The sequence below is a fragment of the Stenella coeruleoalba genome (assembly GCF_951394435.1).
Source record: "Stenella coeruleoalba genome assembly, chromosome: 5".
Lineage (NCBI taxonomy): Eukaryota > Metazoa > Chordata > Mammalia > Artiodactyla > Delphinidae > Stenella > Stenella coeruleoalba.
Window position 1 is genome coordinate 70,966,024 of NC_137150.1, and position 27,179 is coordinate 70,993,202.

Sequence of the window (27,179 nt, forward strand, 5' to 3'; positions counted from 1 at the left end):
ACGAAGACCCAACACAGCCAAAAATAAATAAATAAATATTGAAAAAAAAAAAGAAGAAGAAGGGTTTCCCTGGTGGTACAGTGGTTGAGAGTCCGCCTGCCGATGCAGGGGACACGGGTTCGTGCCCCGGTCTGGGAAGATCCCACATGCCGCGGAGCGGCTGGGCCCGTGAGCCATGGCCGCTGAGCCTGCGCGTCCGGAGCCTGTGCTCCGCAACGGGAGAGGTCACAACAGTGAGAGGCCCGCATACCGCAAAAAAAAAGAATAATAAAATGATTAAGTATTAATAAATGACAATAGAAATAATACTAGTATCTACCTCAGGTTGTTATAAGACTCTGCGTTGCTAATAATTGTAAAAAACATTTATCAAGCGCTTACTCGGTGTCAGCCATCATGCCGAGTAAGAAGCAGCATCGCATTTTGGTCAAAGGCACAGACTCGGCAGAGACAGGTCTGAACCCTGGTTCTACCACCAACAAACCGTGTGACCTTGAGCAAGTTGCTTAACCTCTCTGGGCCCCATTTTCCTTCTCTGTAAAATGAGCATAATACCTCAAGTGTTGGCTGTTGGATTACATGAGTTGATCTATGTAAAGCACTTAGACCAGTACTCCAAGCACTGTGACCAGTCAGTACAATAAGCATCATGGAAGGGTTGGCTGCTATTATTTACTCAGAGCCTGGCAAGTAGTTAGCCCTCAGTAAACAGACCACCATGCAAATGATGACCCTAGAGCCCAGGGAGGCGGCTTCTGCCCAGGCTCCCTGCTGGGAGCTGTCTTGGAGGCAACTCTCGCCCTCTGGTGGACACAGAAGGAAGAGGCCGAATGGAAGTATTTGCTCAAAAATGTGTTGGCCGGCCTCAGTGGAGGAGAACAGAAGAGGAACACAGTCTTCTCTCAAGGAGTCTGCTCTCCAGTGGGCATCCACTCAAGATTCAGGTACTGGAAGGGTTCAAGTGAATGCAACTTTTGCACTATTATTTTTCACAAGTTCCACGATTTAAAAATTTCTAGTGCAAAGCGTTGGCCAGATGCTGCCAGGGCTCCCTGTGCTTTCCCCAGGGCTTCCCATCACCCACCCACCCACCCACCCTCTGGACAGAGGAAGAGCTTAATGGCCGAAGTGGACTCTTAATCGTGAAAGCGTGCTCCAAACCTCCCAGAACTTCACTTACGTCACATACAGGTTATTTACACCCACTTTCCAAGGAACAACAGCAAAGAGTAAAACCTTTCTCTCAGGCACAAAGTCTGAGCGTCAGCACGTCCCAGGGGCAGCCCAGCGGGGCGGCTATCACTGCACTCTGGGTTCCAAACACACCTGTACGGAGAACCCGTGACATGACGCACCAGGGTTTTGGCAAACAAGACAGAAGGAGACAAAGTTTATATCCCAGCAGGAAACAGAAAACAAACAAAAGTAAAAGATCACGATAAGTGCTTTGCAGAGCATTTTAAAAGGTAATAAAATAAACAGCAGAGGGGTGGAAGCAACTTTTCCACAGAATGAGTGGTGGGGGAAGGAGAAGGTGACATTTTTACTGAAATCGGAAAGACAAGAAAGAAGCATCCATGCAAAAAATCAGGAGGAAGAGCATGTAGGCAGAGGAACGGAGAGAAATTCTGTGCAGAGAGAGGTGAAGAGGGGAGAATAGGAGGCAGTGAGGGAGGGGGAAAGCGTGGGGCTGTGGCAGGAGATTAGATTTTATTCTGCGTGAAATGGGAAGCCAGAGGAGTGTTTTTAAACAAAGACGAACAAGATGTCATTTACATTTGTAAGAGACCCTTCTGGTTACTGGTTGTAAATGGAGGGGGTGGGACAAGAATAGCAGTGAGAGGAAAACCAGTTAGGAGGCTCCTGGATCTACTTGTTTTTTCCTTTCTTTATTGAAGTATAGTTGATTTACAATATTGTGTTAGTTTCAGGTGTACAGAAAAGTGATTCATTTCTACATATTTATATGAATATACCTAGATTCTTTTTTTCCAATTCTTTTCTATTACAGCTTATTACAAGATATTGAATACAGTTCCCTGTGCTATACAGTAAAACCTTGTCGTTTACCTATTTTATATATGGTTGTGTGCATCTGTTAATCCCATACTTCCAATTTATCCCTCCCCCTACCCTTCCACTTTGGTAACCGTAAGTTTGTCTTCTACGTCTGTGAGTCTGTTTCTGTTTTGTAAATAAGTTCATTTGTAATTTGGGGGGGTCATATTTTTTAGATTCCACATATAAGTGATATCATATGATATTTGTCTTTCTCTGTCTCACTTACTTCCCTCAGTATGATAATCTCTAGGTTGGATCTACTTTAAAAGAAGTATTTGCGAGACTCACAGATGGGTGATATGGGCACGGGCGTATCGTGAGGGAAAGAGAGGAATCTGAGTTTGACCCACTGCACGGACAGTGGTGTCGCTTACTGACATGAGGAAGATGGGGAGAGGAGCTGGTCTGGACATGGAAATCCAGAATTCTGTATTGGACACGGCACGTGTGAGATGCCACATGGGGACGATGAAGAGGGAGGATGAAGAGGTAGTGGGGCAGCCAAGACTGGAACTGAAGGAGAGGAAAAGGATGGAGACACAGGCCAGGGAAATCAGCCCGAGCTGGCAGGTAGGGCTATGGGACTGGAAGAGTGTACCCAGAGAAGGGAGCCCTCCTGAGGCGGAGCTGCGGTACTGCAACCTTGAAGTCCGCTCACCAGGAGGAGCCCGCAGAGGTGAGGGTGGCAGAAAAACCAGGACAGGGAGGGGCCCAGAAATCAGAAGAAGCAGGCGGCCAAATGAGTAGAACCTCAACTGGACAGAAATGACCCCGGGATTTAGCAACTGGGAGGTCGCTGTAGCCTCGACAGGAACGACTTGGTGGGGTGTGGGACATGGAGTGGGCTTCTTGTCGCCTCTTTCCCTCCAACCCTCTTCCTCCTGAAGGCCCCCCGTGCAGAACCCTGGGAGTCATCTGAAGCATGCGGTCTCTTCACCGCCACATCCTCACTGCCCCCACTGCTCTACCTGCCGACTCCACTGCAGCTCTGCTTCTCCATTGGCTGCAGCCTTGGTTCAGGCCACACCATGTCTTTCCTGGACTTACAACTGTCCCTCACTGACCCCCTTGCTTCTAGTCTCCACTCCCTAGTCTGCCCCCCAACAATGCCTGAGTGACGGCTCTAAAATGCACGTCTGACCCTGAGTCTCTAGTCCTGAAGCCTCCTGAACTCCTGTCACCCTCTGCGATCTCACACTTACCCCGCCTCCACCCTTTCATCTCCGAGCTCTCCTTCAGCTGACCGCCACCGCCCACCCCCCACCAAGGCCTCTGAGAGTTCCTTCCTCTTTTTACAGGCTTTCCTGCCTCATTCCGCCCCTCCTGCAGCTAAAGTGTCACTTCCTCCAGGAAGCCTTCCAGGACTGCCTCCCACCCTTCTGGACACCCGGCTGTGGCCCACAGCCACTTACCTGCTGCACAGGCTCGATGGTCAGCTCCAGGTAGCGGCTGACAGCTGCCATCCTCTTGAGGGGCTTGCAGTAAGGAAGCGTGGTGAGAGGCACCCAGTCCGAATTCTTTCAAGCGGGGATGGGGAGACAGAAAGGGGGATTCTTAAAGTCAGGAGACCTTTTCTCAAAACAGGATCCCAGTTTCTTCAAAAGAACCCCTACAGTATTTTTTTCTGTTCTTTTATGGCACATCTCACTTTCTGCTTCCTGTGAGATGTATCTTATCTGTCTCTTTGAGGTCACAGTAGGTGGGTGGGTCCCAAACTTGCTGCACCGTGGAATCACCTGGGCTTCTTAAAAAACCAAACAACTGAAGTTTAGCTCTCACCCCCACCCCGCCCCACACCAGACATTCTGATTTAATTGGTATGGATGTGACTTGCAGAGTTTAAAAGCCCCCCAGATAATTCTAAAGTATGGGAAAGTTTGGGAATCACTGAAATGGGTGCTAAATGAGTGTTTTTGCAAAGCAGTGTGGTTCTTGAACTTTACTGCGTACCAGAAGCACCCAGAGGACTTATAAAAACACCCCGAGTTTTGGATTTGGTAGAGCTGGGTGGAGCCCTAAGATCTGCATTTCTAACAAGTTTCCAGGCAGTGCTGGTCCGGGGACCACACTTTGAGAACCACTGATGGAAAGACTGCTGAAGAGATTACAAAGGCTCCACTTCCTGTCTTCAAAATACTAAACACACAGGGCTCTCTTGAAATACCTTAGCTCCCCATTGGGATATAATTTTGTAACAGTTTCTAGAATGGAATGAAAATAACTTCCCACTAGAGCCTCCTTGGGAACTTGGATCTTTGGTCTAAGCACCTGTATCTCCCCTTTTACCTTGGTCACACCCACACTATCTTCTACTTCATTAACTCAGTCAGATTACACTGTTAAACCTAGAAAATTCGGAGGAGGGGACCCGGTTCACTCACACGGAGCCTCATTTCTACTCCGAAAGAAATGAAGGTAGTGAGGAGTCCAGGTAGTAGGCGAGACTTTTTTTCTCAAAAAATGATCTTAGAAAAGGGGGAGCTGCTGTACGTTCAACTCTTTACCAGCTCTCTTATTATTATGAGGCACTTTCTCAACTATTTGCAACAAGGACTTTCGACAAAGAAAAATTGCCTCAGTTAGCACAGTTCTGCTTACTTAGAGGGGTCACCTGATTAAATCAGCAAAAGGCAGAGATAGACACATTCACTGGTATGACATAATTGTAAAGGGTGGAAGTTATTTGTAAGCAGCACTTTTAAAAATCAGCTTTTTAGTGATACCGGCTTAAAAAAAAAAGCCGTGTTAGTATGTGGATGTCAGATGCATGCGAAAGTGGGAACTTAAGTTTTTACGAAATGAGGGCAAAAAGCACATTACTTCTAAACTAACGTATTAATTTATATAGTATGTGAACTTAAATATATATATGTAAATTACCAAATAGCATAATAGCAAACTTAAAAAGTATTTTGTACTTGGGAAAACAGAGGATCCTACTTATTCAGGGCACTCAGCATTGCGCGTAACAGTAGTTTTTTAAAGTGACCAACTGGCCAAGCTCGTGGGGACCCCCAGGATTCCCAGGCCCGGCCCCGGTGAGGCTCGCTGCCTCTGCCCATGCTGTGCACAAACACCGGGGGGCCCCGTCCAGCTGTGAGACCTTGCCTCGGTCCTTGCCTCCTGGTTTTCTTCCTCCTTCTCTGCACAGGTCAAAAGGGCTTGGGTGTCGGCATTCTCTCTGGCTTCAGAGGCAAATCCCAAAGCATGTCTCAGCTTGCTCTTCATCACCCAGGAAAGGAAAATGATCTGAGAAGTGAAGTTAAGGTCCACGGAGGCGGAGGACTTCAGCCACCGGTGCTGCCTTCACCTCTGCACCCTGAGGGCTCCATCCTGGGCTGGTTCCTTACCTCCCCGGGATCATCCTGTCAGGTCGGCCCCAGAACAGACACAGCTCATCTGAGGACAGAGCCAGGTCCAACACTCCCTAGCTCCTGTCCCCCTGAGGGCCCAGTACCCAGCCAGACGCTGCCTCTAACAAGCACTTAATAGATACTTGTTACACAAAAAGATTTGGAAAACCATTTTCCCTGGCTTACAAGGACAGTACACGTAGTGGGTTGAATAGTGTCCTCCCAAAATTCATATCCACTCGGAACCTCACAATGTGATCTTATTTGGAAACAGGGTCTTTGCTGATATAATTAGTTAAGATGAGGTGGTAGTGGATTAGGGTGGATAAGGTAAGTCCTGTGGCAGGAACCTCACAGGAAGAAGAGAAGTAATGCAGAGATACACAAAGGGAAAAAGGCCAGGTGAAGATGGAGGCAGAAATTAAAATTATGCTGCCAGCTCGCCCGGAGATGGAAACAACCTAAGTGTCCATCATCGGATGAATGGATAAAGAAGATGTGGCACATATATACAACAGAATATTACTCAGCCATGAAAAGAAACAAAATTGAGCTATTTGTAATGAGGTGGATAGACCTAGAGTCTGTCATACAGAGTGAAGTAAGTCAGAAAGAGAAAGACAAATACTGTATGCTAACACATATATATGGAATTTAAGAAAAAAAAAACGTCACGAAGAACCTAGGGGTAAGACAGGAATGAAGACACAGACCTACTAGAGTATGGACTTGAGGATATGGGGAGTGGGAAGGGTAAGCTGTGACAAAGCGAGAGAGAGGCATGGACATATATACACTACCAAACATAAGGTAGATAGCTAGTGGGAAGCAGCCAGTGGGAAGCAGCCGCATAGCACAGGGAGATCAGCTCGGTGCTTTGTGACCACCTGGAGGGGTGGGATAGGGAGGGTGGGAGGGAGACGCAAGAGGGAAGAGATATGGGAACATATGTATATGTATAACTGATTCACTTTGTTATAAAGCAGAAACTAACACACCATTGTAAAGCAATTATACTCCAATAAAGATGTAAAGAAAAATAATAAAGGTGACTCCAATCTAATAAAAAAAAAAAAAAAGAGTCATGTACCACAATGTTCATTGCAGCTCTATTTACAATAGCCAGGACATGGAAGCAACCTAAGTGTCCACTGACAGATGAATGGATAAAGAAGATGTGGCACATATATACAATGGAATATTAGCCATAAAAAGAAACAAAATTGAATTATTTTTAGTGAGGTGGATGGACTTAGATAGAGTCAGTCATACAGAGCGAAGTAAGTCAGAAAGAGAAAAACAAATACTGTACGCTAACACATATATACGGAATCTAAAAAAAGAAAATGGTTCTGAAGAACCTAGGGGCAGGACAGGAATAAAGACGCAGATGTAGAGAATGGACTTGAGGACACGGGGAGGGGGAAGGGTAAGCTGGGATGAAGTGAGAGAGTGGCATGGACATATATACACTACCAAATGTAAAATAGATAGCTAGTGGGAAGCAGCCACATAGCACAGGGAGATCAGCTCGTGCTTTGTGACCACCTAGAGGGGTGGGATAGGGAGGGTGGGAGGGAGACGCAAGAGGGAAGGGGTATGGGGATATATGTATATGTATAGCTGATTCACTTTGTTATAAGGCAGAAACTAACACACCATTGTAAAGCAATTATACTCTAATAAAGATGTTAAAAAATAAAAAAAATATTATGCTGCCAGAAGCCAGGGAACCCCAGGAGCCACCAGAAGCTGGAACAGTCAGGGAAAGGCTCTCCCCTACAACCTCTGGAGAGAGAGTGACTCCACCTGGATTTCGGACTTCTGGCTCCTAAAGCTGAGAAAATACATTCCTGTGGTTTAAGCCATCACGTTTGTGGTTATGTGTTACGGCAGCCCTCGCAGACTCAAATAGTATGTGAGAAAATCCATTTCTAAACTATTTATGCTAAATCCGCAGGTTTTCCACCCCTCCCCCAACCCCACCCGGCATCTCCACTCGCCACTGTCTGAGCTTAGCTTGCCCTTGAGGCCCTCACACCAAGGTCACTGGGGTGTCAGCACATCAGGCAACACCTGCTTGGGGATCAGAAACAGGCTCAGCGATCACTGACAGCTTTTCTCTCTGCTTCCCCACCCCAGGCTCCAGCACCGAAGAGGACAGAAAGCAGATGATCACCCGTGTAGGGCAGGTCAGCTTGCAAAGCCCTTCGCAGCCTGTGAGAAGACAAGGCAAAGGTGAGGAAAACAGGTTCACAGAGGACAGGGACCAATCCAGGTGGGGAGCAGCACCGAGACAGGAGCCTGGCTCTTCTGTGATCCCAAGGCCAGGAAGCTTCATACTCCCCTCTGCTGTTTCACAAAGCTCCAGTCAAGAGATATTTCTTCTTATTAAAAAAAAATAAAAAGGAGGAGGGACTTCCCTGGTGGCGCAGTGGGTAAGACTTTGCACTCCCAATGCAGGGCGCCCAGGTTCGATCCCTTGTCAGGGAACTAGATCCCACACGCATGCCACAACTAAGAAGCCAGAGAGCTGCAACTAAGGAGCCAGCCTGCCACAACTAAGACCCGGTGCAACCAAATAAATGAATAAATAAATAACATTTTAAAAGGACACAAAGCACAAAACTGCACATTGCAGTTGTGTCTGCCTCCCCCAGGATTCAAACCACCACCCTGGCTACTGGGAAAGAATTCTTTCTAGCAAGAGGGTAGGAGGGCAGATGAGGCACAGCAGCCAAGCCCCCGGGCCTGGAGTGGATACGGCGAGGTCCAGCGCTGCACGGCCGAGGGAGGTCAGGAACCAGGGTGTGGCCCGTAGCAGGTATTCAGGCCGCCGGTCATGGGCCACGATGGCCGAGGCGTAGAGGAGGCCAGCCAGGGCCGACAGGAGCCGGGTCCACAGGTAGATGGAGGGAAATGTCCTACCCCAGCACTGGGCAGAGAGAGAAGGGGGCTGGGCTGGGAGGAACACTGCCACCTCCCTCAGCTCCCTTAAAGCTGATTCTAAGACCCAGGCCCCTGGTGATGGAAGAGGTTGGAGGGCAAGCCCTCTGCCCATGGCCAGTCCCCAGAGGTGCCACTTCTGTTGGGCTTCAAGCTGCTTCCAGGAATTCCCTGGCAGTCCAGTGGTTAGGGCTCCTCGCTTCCACTGCAGAGGGCATGGGTTCGATCCCTGGTTGGCGAACTAAGATCCTGCAAGCCGCGCGGCGTGGCCAAAAAAAAACAAAGCTGTTTTCTTTGTCTGGTGAACTCCTATTCATCCCTCAGAACCTGGCTTAAACCCAACTCTGGGAAACCATCCCTTAACACCTCCACCCTAAGGGGAGCAAGTTATTTCCTCTTCAGGGTCCCTCACACCTCTGACATATCCCTCTATTGGAGTGCCTTTCACCCTGATCATGACTTAGCTCCTTACACATCTGTCTGTCCAACAGACAGAGGGCTCCTGAGAGCAGGGCTGAGGTCCTCACCATCTCGGTGCCCTGGAACCCAGCACTGGGCAGGGGCTCGTGAATGTCAGTGGGGAGAGCAGGACGGAGACTGAATTATGGAGAACCAAGGGCCCACTCTTCTCGTCTCGGGGCCACCAACTCTGAACCAGGAGGGACGGGAAAGTCAGGAAAATTAGAGATAACATTCTGGAAATTTTGAAGCCAAGGGGATATTTCTGGAGAATGAGCAATGGAAATACTGGTTTTTAAAAAAGGAAACATGCAATATTTATATGTAAGTATCCTTTACAGGTATAACGTCACTTTATATACACATTAAGTATATATACAAATATTATGTATTTCCAATTATATACAATTACATAGGTATTTAAATTAATACATAAATATAAATTATATTATATATATATGTATATATATATAACTTAGTTTGCTCATTAGATGACTGTACTTAGAGACATACAGACACCTTGGTTAAGGAACGGAAAATATTCAAGAGAAAAAGCATGTTTTAGCCGATTTTCTCCATTTTAATTTAACCCTCAAAAAGATTCCTGGGACTTGCCTGGTGGCGCAGTGGATAAGAATCTGCCTGCCAGTGCAGGGGACATGGGTTTGAGCCCTGGTCTGGGAAGATCCCACATGCCACGGAGCAACTAAGCCCGTGTGCCACAGCTACTGAGCCTGCACTCTAGAGCCCACGAGCCACAACTACTGAGCCCACGTGCCACAACTACTGAAGCCCACGCACCTAGAGCCCGTGCTCCGCCACCACAATGAGAAGCCCGCGCACTGCAACGAAGAGTAGCCCCTGCTCGACGCAACTAGAGAAAGTCCGCGCGCAGCAACAAAGACCCAACACAGCCAAAAATAAATAAATAAAATAAAATAAAATAAAAAAAGATTCCTGGGAATTCCCCGGCGGTCCAGTGGTTGGGTCTCCACGCTTTCACTGCCAAGGGCTTGGGTTCAATCCCTGGTTGGGGAACTAGGATCCCACAAGCCACACAGCACGGCCAAGGAAAGGGGAAGAAAAAGAAATAGATTCCTCAGAAGTGTTACATCTACCTCTGCATCTCTTCCGGTTTTGTTCCCAGGCCTCCCTGTTTCTGGCCTGCCACCCCCTGAGCAGACGGCACGCAGCCGGGGACGGTGGCCCCTGGCCCACTGGCCCCAGAGGTTGCGGGTGGAGTGTCACCCCTTCCCATCAGCCCGTCCCACCTCACACGGCCCAGCAGCACTGCTATGGCGGGAAGACTTTGGGGTCCTCCAGCCCACCCACCCCCATTTTACAGAGGACATTGATGGGCAAAGGGGAAGGTGACTTGCAGAGCCGGGCTAGGCCCTGAGCTGGATGAGGCCAAGCTGGGGGAGCCCTCTGCTCTCACTCCCGTGCCAACCCACGCCCAGCGCCCACTGACTCAGAACTCAAGCTCTTCTCAGGGTCGGTACTAGGGTCTAGAGGGCTCCGCCTGCGGCGCTGAACACACAGCTGTGCTTCAAGCATCACTGCTTGAAGACTGGAACTGGCTTGGTGACTCGAGATGTGGTATGAATTTCTCCAGCACACACAGGCCTGTCTAGCAGGTCAGGACAGACGGCTGGGAGGACGACCTGCCTGGTGGCTTCCCGGCAAATCCGCGCTGGGGACTGGAAGCGGGCTGTGCCTCAGACACTCTTACAGCAGCAATGATTCCCGGTGTTGTCAGCACAATGCTTTACTGATCAGTGCGTGTTTCACACCCTTTGTCCTCAAGGACTTGCTCCTGGAAAAATGGGAACTTTTCCCACCAAAGCCACCCAGCCAGGCTGCTCCTCAGCGCCCCCTGCAGGGGTAAATTAGAAGCAGCTTCTGGGGGATCCAGGGTCCAAGTCCGGGCTGGCTTGGCTTCCCATAGCACTGCAACCCTGCTGGCTTTCTCCCTAACAAGGGAACCCTAGCTCTGGGTTATTCATGGGACCAGAGACACTCAGGGCTGGCAGCCCCTCCGAGATTGCCCAGCTCAGTCCCCTTGCAATCTCCATCTTCTTGCCAAGGGGCCATCAGGTTTGAATGCCTCTAGTGATGAGAAGCCCACTACCTCCTAAAGCAGGAATAACAACACCAGCTGTTCTCAACATGCCAGGCACTGGGGAAAGTGTCTAACCCATGGAATTCTTCCTTTAACCGAATGGGAAGCGGCCCTCCCAGTAACCTCTTGGTTATTGATTCTGGTCTTGGTCCTGTTCTCCGAGACTGCAAAGAACAAGGCTGCTCTTTCTGCCCCAGGATAGCCCTCTGTTTCCTGTATCCATGAGCTTCCTTTTCTCTAGGCCAAATGCAGTGACTCATTAAGAAGTGTCTGCTGGAAGCTACCCTGGGCAGGCCCCACGCATCTGGAACACAGTGAGAAATGAAACAGACAAGGGCGCTGCTCTCACACTGCTGATGCTCTGCTGGGGGACGAGGCAGCAACCTGGTAAGTAACTAAAGGAGCTCATTCAGGCTGTGATAAATGCGAGGAAGAAAATTAAGCAGAGGGAGGGACACAGCGGTGGGGCTGGCCTGGGGCTATTTTAGGTGGGATGGTGTTATGGGTTGAATTGTGTCCCCCCAAAAAGATGTTGGAGTCCCAACCGCCAGAGGTAGTGAATGTGGCCTTATCTGGAAAGAGAGTTTTTGCAGATGATCAAGGTAAGCTGAGGTTATTACGGTGGGCTCTAATCCAAGAGGACTGTGTCCTTGTGAAAAGAGGAAAGTCAGACACAGAAACATATGGAGGGAACCCATGCGACCACACACACACACACACACACACACACACACACACACACACAGGGAGAACTCCACACAAATCCTGGGGTTGTGCTGCCACCAGCCAAGGGACTACCAGAAGCTTAGAGAAAGGCCTGGAACGGATCCCCCTCTAGGGCCTTCAGAAAGAGTGTGGCCCTGCTGACACTTTGGTATCGGATCTCTGGCCTCAGGACTTAAAGACAGTATGTTTCTGTTGTTCAGAGTCTGGGATACTTTGTTATGGCAGCAGGAGGAAACTAACACAGGTGGCCAGGGCACTGCAGCTGTTCCTTCAAAGGCCCGCATGTGACACGGCTTCCCAGCCCTGACCACACCCTGGGGGCCCATCCCAGCGGCGGCTGAACTGCGCACAGTGTTCCCCATGCTCCCCTCCCTTGCCCTGGAGACAGCATCTTTGCTGATGAGGCCCTGTGCCCCGGGAGGTTTCAGGCTGCAGCTCCCACGAGCGGTCAACTAAGCACCCGCCTCCTCAAATCCTGTTCTCCTGGGATTGCTGTTAAACCACAGTGCTCTTGGGCAAGACTAAATGATGGGCCGTCACATTTCTGGCGTCAGGCCCCGCCAGTTTCACGCATCCATAATATGGGGCTCTTCAGCAGGCGCTCTCCTGCCTCGGTGGCCTTTCCCGCAGGCGCTCTCCCGCCTCGGTGGCCTTTCCCGCAGGCGCTCTCCTGCCTCGGTGGCCTTTCCCGCACACTCTGCTCTGCCCTGAGTGCCTTCCCTTCGCCTCTGCCTCCTTAGACCCCCACCTGGCCTTCGCTGCCAACCTGGGGCCGCGCCAGCACCCAGTGCCTGGCAGTGTGAACAGTTTTCACCCTCGCTCATTTGAATAATGCAGGAGGCTTCTCCCTTTCTTCCAGAACCCCAAACATTTGATTCTTTCTCAGAGCATTCAAACATCCTGCTTTCCATTTCTGTGTCTTCCTTGGGGAGACTGTGAGCTCCCCAAGGGCAAGCAGGGCATCTCAAGGCACGTCTGTTCCCCCAAGGGACTGGCCATCACATGACTTCCCTAATCCCAGATGCCTGAAAAATACTGCCAACAAGACACTCTCGAATACACAGACCCCAGGAGCTGCATGACCCTGTTCTCTAAAAGCTCAGATCTTCTTGCTCCTTAATGGGGTGCTTATCCATCCAAACTCAGGGGCTCCTTCCGCAGAGCCTGATTTTCATTTGCTACGAGAAATGGAGAGAACACGGTGCCCTCTCCCTGTGAGTCTCAGGACCCTCCGAGGCCTGGGGGCGGCTGCTCGCTGCCCACACACATGTGTATACACGCACACACACCCACGTACACACCCACACGCGCACATGTGAACGGAGACACCACCTCTCCACCCCGGTGACCTGGAGCTGGGAGGATGCTCCCAGATGCCCTAAGACCTGCCAGGGTGACCCACAGTCCCGGCCCCAGACTCACGATTCTGGAGAGTGAGGGGATCCGGGAAGCCCAGGCGCCCAAGGCTGCGATGCCGCCCAGCAGGAAGCCAAGGATTTCAGTATTGTCCTGCGGGAACAGTGATACACTCAGCACCCTGAGGATATGCCCATGCACCCCAGGCCCGTCCTTTTCTGCTTTTAGGAGGTTCTTCCCAACAAGGCCTAACCCTGACGCCCACCCCCAGGGCATTTGTTGGAACTAGGAGAAGGGGAGGGGCCCGCATTGCCCCCCCCCGCCCCCCGCCCCCCGCCGTCAGGTCCCCCTGAGCAGGCTCGACCTCACCTGTACTAGGCTTCCCAGCAGCCTCCGCTGCGGCCCTCGGATGGGGCCTGAAGCCTTCGGGACAGCGGCCCACAGAGCCCAGCCTGGGCCCAGGCTCAGCGGCAGGACCAGGGCAAATATGCTGGCCCTGAGCTGCCGCCTCCTCTTTCTCTCCCGGGAGCCCCGACCTGCAACAGACACCAAGGTCCCACAGGGCTCCCGGGATCTGGAACTCGACAGACAGCTGCGTGGGAAGAACTGGTGTCGACCCCAGACCCGAGGCCAGGATGGGCTCCCACACTGTTCCACAGGCCAGCCCCTCACCCCCCTTCAAGGGCCTGTGGTTGGGTCTTCCCCCCTTCCCCTTATCCCCCCACCCCCCCATGACTGGCACTCTTCCCCATCCTCAGCCTCTCATAGTGTTTTATGTTTCAAGGCAGGGCAACGTGATCCTATTTCATACGCGTCTGCACGCACACAGAGTCGCCCGTCCTAGACTGGAGGCCGCTGAAGGCAGGCACTGTGCCCGGCCAGTTCTAGAATCTGCACAGAGCCCGGCACGGAGTGGAACCGGCACAAGCTTGGTGGATGTATTATAAGTGGGCACACTGGTGCCAAGGCACCAAAGCTGTGAGTAGGATAAGCATCGTCTTTGAAAGTCTCCTTGAAATGGAAGACAGATCCGCCTCTGAACAATTCCAAAAAGAACATTCCTCCTCTGGGCAGCCTCGAGCAGCTGAGAGCATCTTACATCACCCCGGATGCAAACATTTCCCTTTGGGACAAGGGTCCGAGCACACTGCTGCCCCTTCTCAGGGAAGTCCCAGTCCCACATACTTAAGGCTACTCGTCCCATCTCAGTCACTGCCAGCGCCCGCTCGGCCTGAGGCAGCCCAGGTGGTTCGCTTGGAGCCCCTGGACTTGCACACTGAGTATCACTGTCCACCCCCAAAGCCCCGCCCCCTCCCCTTCCTGACCTCTGCCCATGCTGCCCTTTCACCTGGAATGCCCTTCCTTGCTGTCCCAGTTCCGACGTCACATCCTTCTCTGACACCTGCAGCCCCTCCCCTCCTCTGGTTGCCCATTGTGAGCCCACACCCCCTTACTAGCAGCGCTAACTAACTTTTAGGCCCCTGACTCCCCGCTCTGGGTGAAACCAGGGAGCTCGCCCATTCGTCTGTGCTTGGCAGGGTCCAGGCTCGGGTGTGGCAGGGAGAGGCACTCAGCACACTGATGGATGCACTGAGTGGATGGGTGAAGACAGGAACAGACGGCGGCACACTTACCTGAACTGGACTTGACTTTGGAGCTGCAGACTGGGAAGAGAATGGACACAAAGCTCACCAGGTCAACAGCTGCTAGGTAGACACCAGTGAAGACCTGGGAGCAAAGGAAAGAGGGTCTTGGTGTTCAAACACCTTTCAGCAACTGTAGCACCGCTCATTCTGGCTCTCCTCTACCACGTGTGTTCCACTGATGTAGGGCTTCCAGGGACACCTCCAACCCCAGGAAAGGTTGGTTATCACCTCCATTTGACTAACGAGGAGATGGGGTGCTTAAGTAACCAATCCCATTATGCAGATGCCCATCAGAGAGATGGGATAAGAACTCAGCCCGCCCCACTTTCCACTGGACAGCATGGTCTCTGCTGTGCAACTTTGGTCCAGCCACTGAACTTCCCTGGGCCTCGGTTTCCTCATCTAGAAAGCAGGGATAATAACAGTGCCTCCCTCCTTGTTAAGGAGATTGTATGGGCCGATACATGGGAAGTTGCTTAGGCCAGCGACTGACGAAAGTAAAATGCACCCACCCATACATGCTCTAGCTACTGACAGTACAGTTGGCACTTGAACAACTCAGGGGTTGGGGCACCGACTCCTCTGCAGTGGAAATTCCAAGTATAACTTTACAGTCAGCCCTTTGTATCCGAGCTTCTGCATCCATGGTTCAACCAACTGTGGATCCTGTAGTGCCGTAGTGTGTATTTATTGAAAAAAAATCCATGTATAAGTGGACACACACAGTTCAAAGCCATGTTGTTCAAGGGGCCACTGTACTTAGTGCTCAAGAGCATGCGATCTGGGGTTTGAATCCTGACTCTGTACTTACGAGAGGGTGACTTTCGCAAGGTTACTTAACCTCGCTATGCCTCAGTTTCCACATGTATAAAACAGGGATGATGAGAGCACCCACGTCATAGGTCGATTTGAGGATTAAATGAGTTAATACATGAAAAGCCCTTCATGTCAAGTACATAGTTACGTATTTAATAAATATCAGCTATTATTATTGGACTTGAGCTAGGCCTCATTATAGTCTATCAGCTAATGACAACGGGCTCCCAGAAGGAAAGGTGATTTGTTTCTGATAGAACGCTGCTCACAGCAGGGTCTAGAACTCTCCAAATCTGTGTCCAACCACTAGGCTCCCCTCCTTCACATCTACCTGGATGGCAAAAGGCCAGGACCAGCCCCCTGAAGTGGGACCCATAGGTCCTCCTTGGGATATGTGTTTTGGGATAAGCCCCTTCTACACAGATTTGTTTGAGGGTCTAGACTTTGGAAAAACTTGAAACTGCTTCTCAGTTGCTCCAAAGCCCACATCACCACCTGGGAAAGGATTCAGACACCCCTGCCTGAGCTGCGGCTGGGCCCTGGGCTCTAAAACCAGTAACAGCAACAATCCCTTTTTACTGGATATCTACTATGCGTCAGCTGGTGTTTTAAGTGATGGGGATATGGTAGCGAATAAAAATTTTTGCCCTTATGGAGCTGACATTCTAGTAGGGGTTTAACATACAATAAGCCATAAACATGATGAATAAGTGAAGTCGATGGTATATTAGGGAAAACTAGAGCAAGATGAGGTTGTCTGGAGCACCTGTGGTAGAGGCAGGGCACACTTTTAAACGGGTGATCAGGGAGGCCTTATTGAGAAGGAGATATCTGAGCAAAGACTTAAAGGAGGTGAGCAGTGAGCCACGTGGGTATTGGAGGAGCAGGAAGGCCAGCAGGGGCACAAGCCCTGAGGTGAAACTGCCTCGCATGGGGAAGGAACGAGACAGAAACCACTGTCACCTGTAGGCCCAACACACCTGGATGGTGAGCTGTTTGGCCAGAATCGCCCCGATGGTGTCACACAGGCTGGTCAGGAGGCAGCAGGCAGCACACAGCGCCGACTGGTCCCGTCCGGATTTCTTCCCACATCTCAGATAGAGAAGCCTGCGGGGACAGACAGGCGTGTGGGCAGAACACAGAGACGTGAGTTTGGGTTCCAAAAGCAGGTGTCTGAAAAGGGCAATTGTGACTTTAGGTCCCTCAGAATCACTTTCTTCCCGATATTCAGCAGGTGGTTTTGACCTTAGTTTACAGGTGGTTAAAGAAAGGATGGAAAACCTCCGAGCCTCTGACCAACAAGCCCATGGCCGGAGGCAGACCTCGTGAAAGGATGAAAGAAATTCCTCCTACAAATCTGGCTGCCTCAAGTTCGTGACCCACCACTCAGTGCTGACAAATGAGCTGTCAGCTGCTATGTTTTGAAAGGCAACAGGAGGGTTATAAAAGTAACCCAATCATTGCAGTTTAACTGCAGAGCAGAGTTAATTGCCTGGATTAAAAAGGCAACTCGCTTCTTTGAAATTAAAATGCAATCCTTCTAATCCATCTGTGCAGTGAAATGGCCTGGCTTCTGCCAGCTGCATCCAAACTGATTTCATTTTGGGCGCATGTTCCTCACACACCGGGGGAGACTCCGCTAAGCTGTGATGGCACTCTGGGCTGACCTCCCCCTAGGGGCCCCACTGCTGGCTTCTCTCCCTTACTGCCCGCTTTCCACCCCCAGGAACAAGCGCAGGAAGGCAGGACAGACTGGAAGGGGCCAGATGTCTCTCTGTCAGCATCATTGATCGGAGCTTGGAAATACTTTATTCTAGATGTTTCCCTGCTCCATTTCTATGGAGAAACTGAGGCACGATTGCAGCTCTGGTTTCACTTCATTTAACCACAGGGTGGTACTCACTCTACATCATTAGGACCATATGGCTGGTTCTGGGCTCAGCCCTTGGGACTAATGAATGAGGACAGAAGGCCATTGGGCTCCCAAACATTCTCCGACCAGCCAGCCGAAGCCCAAAGCTCACAGTAGGAATACCAACTGTTAATTTGGGTCCTGAAACTGTTTCAAGGCCCAGGAGTGAAAATTCCTACATTAGAGGCTCTCTGAGTTGGACCCAAATTAGAAATAATTCATTTAGGGCTTCCCTGGTGGCGCAGTGGTTAAGAATCCGCCTGCCAATGCAGGGGACACGGGCTCGAGCCCTGGTCCGGGAAGTTCTCACATGCCGCGGAGCAACTAAGCCCGTGCGCCACAACTACTGAGCCAGCGCTCTAGAGCCCGTGAGTCACAACTACTGAGCCCATGTGCCACAAATACTGAGGCTTGCGCGCCTGGAGTCTGTGCTCTGCAACAAGAGAAGCCACCGCCATAAGAAGCCCGCGCACCACAACAACGAAGAGTAGCCCCCGCTCACCACAACCAGAGAAAGCCCGTGCGCGGCAACCAAGACCCAACACAGCCAAGAAAATAAAACAAATAAATAAATAAATAAATTGATTTAAAAAAAGAAATAATTCATTTCAACCCTCCCATTTGAGAAAGGAGAACACTGAGGCCTATGGTGAAAGGTGAGTTAACGGCAGGCCTCTGCTTCACGTGTGGCGGCTCTGCGTGTGCCCTGCGGCTCTCCGGCCACTTCCCCAGCTCTTAGGGGTCAGGGATCCCGGGCTGACTCTGACCCAGTCCCCACACAGCTGAGGCAAGGCGAAAAGGCAGAGGCTGTGCTCTCAGCCTGGCCACTGGGCATTCTCGAGGGAGCTCCTTAACCTCTCCAAGCCTTAGTTCCTGGAGGGTAAGACGTCTAATAATACTGGCTTTAGAGGGTGGCGGTGAGGGACAAGAGAGATAATGCACATAAAGTGCCTTGTTAGTTCCCATCCTCTGATCTGGGTAGTTTGCCTCACAAGCCTGCCCCTTTCTAGTAGGTTCTGGGATTTCGGTTCTCCCTATTTACTCAGGCAAGTTAGTTAACCTCTCAGCAGCTCAGGCTTCTCATCTAAGCGGGGTCAATGACAGTCCCTACCCCATGGGGCTGTGGCAGGGATCAGTGAGTTAACGCAGCACTAGGCCCTCAGTAACTGTTCTAAGCGTCTTCTTATTCATATTCCAGGGACTGGGCCCTGGGGCTGCAGAATCTCTCCACCAGCGTCAAATGCCTGAGGGGAACGGGATTGCCTGTCAAAGGAGAGCCGGTGTCAGCCTCCCTCAGGGGTGGTCCTTCTCCCCTGCCAGGGAATACGTGGGTGGCACCATCCTCCAGAGCTTGGGACAGGGTGGCAGAAGATCTGGAGACCATCTTTAGCCAGACTTCACCCTTAGAAGCCAGGTTATGGGGACCACTTGGCCAAAACACTCCAGGTGTCGGACAGACCAGGGCAAAGTCTGTGGCCAGAGTCGGATACTAGCCTCCCCTCTTCTCAGCTAAGAGGGCCAGTAAATTGAGGCCAGAAACATCGAGGGACTTGTCCAAGGCCCTTGCCCTCCGCCAAGGGTTGATGGCAGTGTTGGAGCAACAATAATGCTGTTCAATGAGCACTTAGTAAGAGCTCTACGAGTACTATTTGATCCTCCCAGCCGTCCTATGTGCTACCATGCCCATTTACGTGAGTAAAACGGGCCCCAGGGATCTTATAGCTCGCCCAGCTCACACGGCCAGTAAACGGGGAAAGGCCGACACTAGAACCCAGGACTGGCTGCTTCCAGTCCACGGCCCCGTCCACTGCACCACCCAGCCTCCTCCTGCTGGCTCCCAGCCCAGTCTCCTGTGCGTGGAATCCGGAAAGAAGTATCTGATTTCAGTCTACAGCAAAATGTTCCTCTCGATCCTGCAATTGTGCTGCCTCCTGCATCCTCCCTTTCTGCCCCCTTCCCTCTAGGTTTCCAAGCGCGAGTTGGCGGGGGGCAGCGCCCCATTTCCCCCCGCGGCCGCCCCGGTCCCCGCCCTGGCGCCGCCCGGTCCCAGTCCCCATTACAGCGCGTGGACGGCGATCCAGCAGGAGAAGGCGCAGATCCACAGGCCGAAGGAGATGCAGACACGGTGGCGGGCGAAGCAGTGGTCCAGGTAGTCCCAGTTCCAGAGCGCGGGCGCAGGGCTGGGCGCCTCCCCCATGGCTGTATCAGCTCCGCCTGGCCCGGTGCCCGCGCCTCCGCCTGGCCGGGGACCCGCGCGCAGCCTCCCCCCGCTGCCCGCCGCCCCGGGCGCTGCCTCCCCGCGCGTCTCCTCCGGTTCTGTTCCTTCGCGGCGGCCCCAGCCGAGCGCGCCGACCGCAGGCCGGAGATGGGCGCGCCCAGATCCGCGCTTCAGGGGGCGGGCGGCGGCGGTCAAGACTCGAGGGAAAAGTTTCCGGGAACGCGCGGCTCCCCACCCCTCGCGCTATTGTCGGGGGTCGGCGGGCGGGAGGCCGCCCCCCAGTGGCGGAAGCCGGGAGCAGCCTCTGCACAAAGGCTGCGCCCCACGCCCCCCAGACAGCGGCAGCACGGCTCCCGCGGACCCCTTCGCTGCCACGCACCCCCAAACCCGGCGGCCAGAGCGGAATACAGTGACCTGCCGGCGCACTGTGAGGCACCTCGTCCGTTCATTAACCCACCATGTTTCCTGAGTCAAACAATACATACTTGGCGCCTGGGGAGCTTGCTTGGGCGCTGGGGATCCCGCGAGGAGTGGGGCTTGGTCCAGATCGTTAAAATGGCACAATACAAAGGGTGCTGTGGGAGGCCAAGAAGGAGGAATCAAACGCGCCCCTCTGCATCCTCCCTCACTCTTTTCTGAGGCTGGAGCTGCACCCTGTGTCCCTGTTCCGTTGCCCAAGCGGGGCTCTGGAGGCGAAGTCCTCTTACCCCGCGACCCCCGCAGCCAGGGAGCCCCGTGATTTTTGCAATCTGTCCCCTCCCATCCAGCCACACTGCCGTCAGTTCAAGTACACAGGGCTATTGTTCTTGAAAACAAGCTATTATTATGATTTAAAATTTTCATTGTTGATTTTAATAACTTTTCTTAAAGGACATGACTATATCATTTCTTTTTTTTATTTTTAAAAATAGCTTTACTGAGATCCCATTCATATATCATAAAATTCACCCATTTAAAGTGTACAATTCAGTGGTTTTTAATATATCCACAGAGCTGTGCAACCACCACCGTTATCTAATTTTAGAACATTTTCATTACCTGCCAAAAAACCTAGTGCCTACTAGCAGTTACTCTCCACCCCTCTCAAGCACTCCCAGCCCTAGGCAACCACACATCTACCTCTGTCTCCATGGAGCTGCCTATGCTGGACATTCCTTATAAATGGAATCATCCAATAGTGACCTTTTTGTGACTGACTTCTTTCACTTAGCATAATGTTTTTAAGCGTCATCCATGTTGTAGCATGTATCCGTATGTTATTTCTTTTTATGGCTGAAAAATAATCCATTGTATGGTTGTACCAGATTTATTTATCTTTTCATCAGTTGATGGACATTTGGGTTGTTTCCACTTTTTGGCTGTTATGAATAATGCGCTGTGAACATTTGTCTACAAGTTTTTGTGTGGACATAGGTTTTCAGTCCTCTTGGTCACATACCTAGGAGTAGAATTGCTGGGTCCCATGGTAACTCTGTGTTTCAAGTTTCGAGGAACTACTGGACTGTTTTCCAAAGTGGCTACACTATTTTATTGGTTCATTCATTTTAAAAAAGTTATGACCACACACGGGAGAAATAAAACACTATCTGTCAGGCATTGTGCTAGGAATGGGGGACACATTGTTGAGAAAAACAGATGTTTTTCTACCTCAGGGGAATTTACAGTCCAGTAGAAAAGAGAGAGATATTAAACAGGCAATCGAGCAAATAAAGATAAAATTAAAATATGTTATTAAGCAAAAGGGGCCAAAATTCAAATAGTAACATGATTAAGATGAATTGATATAAAATTCATGCCAACTAAGACAAGATTAAAGGGTTAAATTAAAAATATATGTAACCCAAGTTTCTCATAGTGTATAAACAAAAAATGCTCCTAGTCTGAAACCTCTGCCTTCTGATTCTTTTTTTTTTTCTTCTTCATCTTTTTTTTTCTCCTTTGTTTTTGCCTTCTTGTTCTTTTCGGGCTCTTCCGGTGTTTGTTCTCTGTGCTTACAAATGGTCATCTCTACCTTGCTCTCCTGTGGGTGCTGACCAGTGACTGCCTACCTAGATCCTGGGTTCCTCTAGTGATGCTGTCTACTTACTGCTCCCAAAGGCAGATCTATCCAAAGGTAATCTATTCCACTAATTGTCTCACTGAAGTGAAGACACAGCCCACAGTTTTGTGTCACTCTCTCACCAGGCCCTAAGGTTGCCTTATGCTCTCAGTTTTGTTTTGACTTGAAGATACCACTATTTAATTTGATTCAATCTTTGTTACGGTTTCCTTCTCTCTCAGGCTCAGCATAGACCCTGGGGAGGTGGGCCTAATTTAAAAGTTGCGGGAACTTCCCTGGCTGTCCAGTGGTTAAGGCCCCGTGCTTCCAATGCTGGGGGCACGGGTTCGATCCCTGGTTGGGGAACTGAGATCCCATAAGCTGCATGGTGCGGCCGAAAAATAAAAATAAAAAATAAAAGTTGCTTCAGGGAATTCCCTGGTGATCCAGTGGTTAGAACTCGGCGCCTTCACTGCTGTGGCCCTGGTTCGATCCCTGGTCGGGGAACTAAGGACCCTGCTTGGCCAATCCTCCTCACCCACCTTGGACCAGGTTTACACACATTAACGTCTTTTTCTTAAATTAGTAGTTAATTCTCCACCTTTTCTGTGACTCCTCTGAGAATCTGAAGAAAACCTCACCCCTGAAAAATATGAACTTGTGTGCACACCCACACACAGTTTCTCGTATAATCTTAAGGAATTTATGGAACACCTGAAATTCAAATATGGATTCCATAGCAGAATAGACCCAGACTAAAAATCCCTAGTTTAAGGGTTTAAGTCCTACAGGTACCCTGCCTGAGCAGTTGAGGCAGTGTGGCCCACAGATTGTCAGTATCAGAATCACTCTGGCTGCCTGTCAAAAAGCAGACCTACTAACTCCAACTCCCTGGGCATGTGTCCTTGGAATCTGCATGGATTAGTTTCCTGGAGTTGCTGAAACAAATCACCACAAATGCAGTGGTTTAAAGAAACAAAAATGTATTCCCTCAGTTCTGGAGGCCAAAAGTCTGAAATCAGTTTTCACTGGACCAAAATCAAGGTGTTGGCTGGGCTGCCTCTCCATGGCAGCTCTGGGGGAGAAGCTGTTTCTTGTCCTGCCTCTTCCAGCTTCTGGTGGTTGCCAGTGTTCCTTGCCTTATGGCTGCATTCCTCTGATCAGTCTCTGCCTCCTGCCTCCGTGGCTATAGTGCCTTCTCCTCTTCTGTGTGTTAAATGTCTCTCTGCCTTTCTCTTATAAAGACACTGTGATTGCATTTGTGACCTACTCAGGTAATCCACGATAATCTTCTTGTCTCAAGTTCTTTAACTTAATCACGTCTGCAAAGACCCATTTTCCACATAAGGTAACATTTACAGGTTCCAAGGATTAGGACTTGAAATCTTTGGGGACCATTATTTAGTCAACTACACTGCTTTGCACAAGCTTCTTAGGAGATTCTTTTTTTTTTTTAAAACAATTTATTTATTTTTGGCTGCATTGGGTCTTCATTGCTGCATGCGGGCTTTCTCTAGTTGTGGCGAGCGGGGGCTACTCTTCATTGCAGCGTGAGGGCTTCTTATTGCGGTGGCTTCTCTTGTTGCGGAGCACAGGCTCTAGGCGTGTGGGCTTCAGTAGTTGTGGCATGCAGGCTCAGGAGTTGTGGCTCGTGGGCTCTAGGGCGTAGGCTCAGTAGTTGTGGTGCACGGGCTTAGTTGCTCCACGGCATGTGGGATCTTCCCGGACCAGGGCTCGAACCCATGTCCCCTACATTAGCAGGCAGATTCTTAACCACTGTGCCACCATGGAAGTCTCTTCTTAGGAGATTCTTATGAGACACACTAGGTTATGAGATGGCCCTCAGTGGAGCTGGAGAAGCTGTGGGGAGCTGTTCCCAGTCTCTGGATATCTTGGCTCATTGGATGATGCAGTGGGAAGACGTGGGCTTTGGAGAATCTTGACTGGAATTCTCACTCTGCGTCCTTGCAGGTGTGATTGGGGTGAAGCACTGATTCTCTCTGCACAGGAGTATTTTTACCTGTAAACTGAGAATAGGAGTACCTATCATAGAGTTACTGTGATTATTAGACATCCTGCAGATAAAGCATCTGGCACATGTCAACAGTGGCAATTATTACTGTTATTGTCCTTCCTAGGAAGAACCTCAGATCCACTAAAAAAAAGAGGTATAGGGCTTCCCTTGTGGCTCTGTGGTTGAGAGTCCGCCTGCCGATGCAGGGGACGTGGGTTCGTGCCCCGGTCCGGGAAGATCCCACATGCTGCGGAGTGGCTGGGCCCGTGAGCCATGGCCGCTGAGGCTGCGCGTCCGGAGCCTGTGCTCCACAGTGGGAGAGGCCACAACAGTGAGAGGCCCGCGTACCGCCAAAAAAAAAAAAAAAAAAAAAAAAAGAGGTATAAAGAATATGTGAAAAGGAAGATCAACAATGGAGGGAGACACAGAGCTCAGTTCTTCCCTTCCCCACCACGTTCCAGGAGCATCTGTCTTCTGTGCTTTGCCTCCCAAGTGAGTTATCTGCAGCTCAGAGCTCCCAGACTTTAGACTCACATACGCAACTGCCTATGCGTGACATGTCTTGCATGTCTTAATTGAGCGCGTCTAAAACCAAACTGGGTGGTTTTCCTTCCCAAAGCTGCTCCACCGGTAGTCTTCCCTACAAAGGTGATTGGGCGTCCTGGTCCTGAGGGGGTAGGTGCCTGCTCTCCTCCTCTGTTAGGGTGCCTCTCAAGCACGATGAGTGTTGTCCTTCTACCAGGCTGTGAGCACCTTGCAGCTGGGGTTGGTTAGTTCCTACCTGTCTCCCCAGCTCAGTGCCTGGCACATAGTTAGAAAAACATTTACGGAATGAAAATATTGATTTTTAAACAGGCCAGAGAAATGTGATATGTACTTAAGAACATATTGAAAATGCTTTGGGTAGTATAGTCATTTTCACAATGTTGATTCTTCCAATCCAAAATGGTTCTAATGAACTTAGGGGCAGGACAGGGATAAAGACACAGATGTAGAGAATGGACTTGAGGACACGGGGAGAGAGAAGGGTAAGCTGGGATGAAGTGAGAGAGTGGCATGGACATATATACTCTACCAAATGTAAAATAGATAGCTAGTGGGAAGCAGCCGCATAGCACAGGGAGATCAGCTCAGTGCATTGTGACCACCTAGAGGCGTGGAATAGGGAGGGTGGGAGGGAGGGAGACACAAGAGGGATGAGATAATGGGAACGTATGTATATATATATAACTGATTCATTTTGTTATAAAGCAGAAACTAACACACCATTGTAAACCAATTATACTCCAATAAAGATGTTAAAAAAAAAAAAGAAAGAAAATGCTTAGGTGATACCTAACATTGCATGTGTGTGTACATTGGGGAAGGCTTTCAAGAAACGCATGAGCTGGGCTCTGGAGAATGTTTGCTTTTGGTGGCAAGGCCATAGCACCAGTCCTGCAAATGTGCTCCTGGAGGTGGTAAGAGCTTGTCTATGGGCACAAGAAACAGCAGAGGTTCTGCAGCGAGGGGAGATGGGCGAGAGGGGCAGATGGTCCGGTCCTGAAGGAGCCAGGACTTCATCTTGTAGGGAACACTTAGGATGATGCATTCTAACCAACTCCCTCCCTGCCATTAGGACCCCTCCCAAATTCTTCCAGTACCTTCCATAGGGCTCTCCACCTGATCCGCCCTCAGGAAGTGTCTCAGTTCCTTTACCAGGCTCCTCCAAGGTCCAGAAGCGAATGTTTTTTTTGGCCATGGTCCAGAGTTTGTCAGAAAGAAAAACTAACAAGAGGACCATAGCACACGTCCTCCCTCACAGCTCGTAAACTTGTCCTGTTGGTAGAGGCACTGTGCCCATCGGCATTATCCTGACGCAGGAAGGGCTGCAGTGGGCTGAGCATTTCTGAGGAATGGGCGGCCAATCAGGCCGTAAATCCCAGCCGCTTGTGGTGGTGGGTGGGACAGGCTAGCCGCTCAACAGCTTTTCTCTTCTGAGGACACATTGCCTCCTGCCAGTGTTCTTTAAAATGCATTATTGAGAGGAAGGGCTTGGGGCTACTCCTCAAACAACATTTAAAAAAAGTTCTGCATCGGTGTGTTTTACCTGCTATAAATACAGAGAAGTTAATTCTAAGAGAATGCAATACTGACCCTTCCAAATCTTTTAAAAAATTTTTATTGAAATAGAGTTGATTTACAACGTTGTGTTAATTTCTGCTGTACAGCAAAGTGATTCAGTTATACATATATATTCTTTTTCATATTCTTTTCCATTGTGGTTTCACAGGATATTGAATCTAGTTCCCTGTGCTAGCCAGTAGGACCTTGTTGTTTATCCTGGCCTTTCCAAATCTTAATCAGTCCCGTTGTGGACAAGTTGGAGTGTTGTGACTGAAGCAGGTGGTAGGACTGTTGGGGTCCTGGGTTCTATTTAAAACTCTGTCATCAACACACTGTAGGATCTTGTGAGGGTTTCTTTACCTTTTTCCCCTCAAGCTCCTTGTAACATCTGATTGCTGAAAGTCACTTCCTGCATGTCACTCAGAAGCTAGGCAAGGGCTAATGGAACGGACAGATGTTGAGATGTTACATCAAGGAAAGTCCTTTTTTAAAGGGACTTTAAAGCAAGGCAACTCACCTTTTTAAAAAAAATTAATTAATTAATGTATTTATTTTTGGCTGCGTTGGGTCTTCGTTGCTGCAAGGGCTTTCTCTAGTTGCAGCGAGCAGGGCCTACACTTTGTTGCGGTGTGCTGGCTTCTCACTGCAGTGGCTTCTCTTTCTGCAGAATGTGGGCTCTAGGGGCGCGGGCTCAGTAGTTGTGGCGCACAGGCTTAGCTGCTCAGCGGCATGTGGGATCTTCCCGGGCCAGGGCTCGAACCCGTGTCCCCTGCACTGGCAGGTGGCTTCTTAACCACTGCGCCACAAGGGAAGTCCGGCAACTCACCTCTTAAAGCGAATTGAGCACTTGAATATTTGCATTGAGATAATTATTTAAAAGAAATGTAAGTTCTCACGCCGTTTGCAATTCAGAAAGCAACCAGCATCCTGCTAAGTTCCTACATGCCAGTATGGGAGCTGGATAACCACCCTGCCTAAAAGTCAGCAAAGGCAAAGAGTAAAGACAGAAGCTCTGTGTGTATCTGTTAATCGTGGTAACTGTTTGATTCTGTAGTCTTCTGGTACAATTTTGTCTATGCATCTGAATGGCTCCTGAGCCCTTATGGCATTTAACTGTCAACTCTTACAACACCTCACTCCCCGATTTTTTATTTTGAAAAATTTCAAGACTACAGAAAGGTGAAAGAATACCTACCTAGATTCACCAACTGTTAACATTTTGCCACATTTGTTTTGTCTCTCTGTCTCCACTCGGAAACATTTGAAATTGCAGGTATCACGACATTTTACCCTTAATATGCATCAGCATGTTTCTCCAAGGATAGTCTCCTCAGAACCACACTTCTATTGCACTGATACAATAATCTTATCTAATATGCAATCCGGGGATGGGGTGGGGGAGGGGA

The 27,179-nt window shown here is 50.1% G+C and overlaps 1 protein-coding gene across 1 annotated transcript in view; it reads right to left on the reverse strand.

The window, feature by feature from the left end:
- Positions 1 to 20,279, reverse strand: part of TMEM44 (transmembrane protein 44) — a 35,697-nt gene extending 15,418 nt beyond the window's left edge. Inside the window, 9 exon segments of the mRNA XM_079922834.1 lie at positions 3,474 to 3,578; positions 5,165 to 5,169; positions 5,172 to 5,310; positions 8,179 to 8,349; positions 13,090 to 13,176; positions 13,393 to 13,559; positions 14,658 to 14,751; positions 16,466 to 16,592; positions 19,458 to 20,279. Of these exon segments, the coding sequence (XP_079778960.1) occupies positions 3,474 to 3,578; positions 5,165 to 5,169; positions 5,172 to 5,310; positions 8,179 to 8,349; positions 13,090 to 13,176; positions 13,393 to 13,559; positions 14,658 to 14,751; positions 16,466 to 16,592; positions 19,458 to 19,594 (1,032 nt within the window). The 5' untranslated portion in view covers positions 19,595 to 20,279.
- Between the last annotated feature and the right edge of the window lie 6,900 nt (positions 20,280 to 27,179).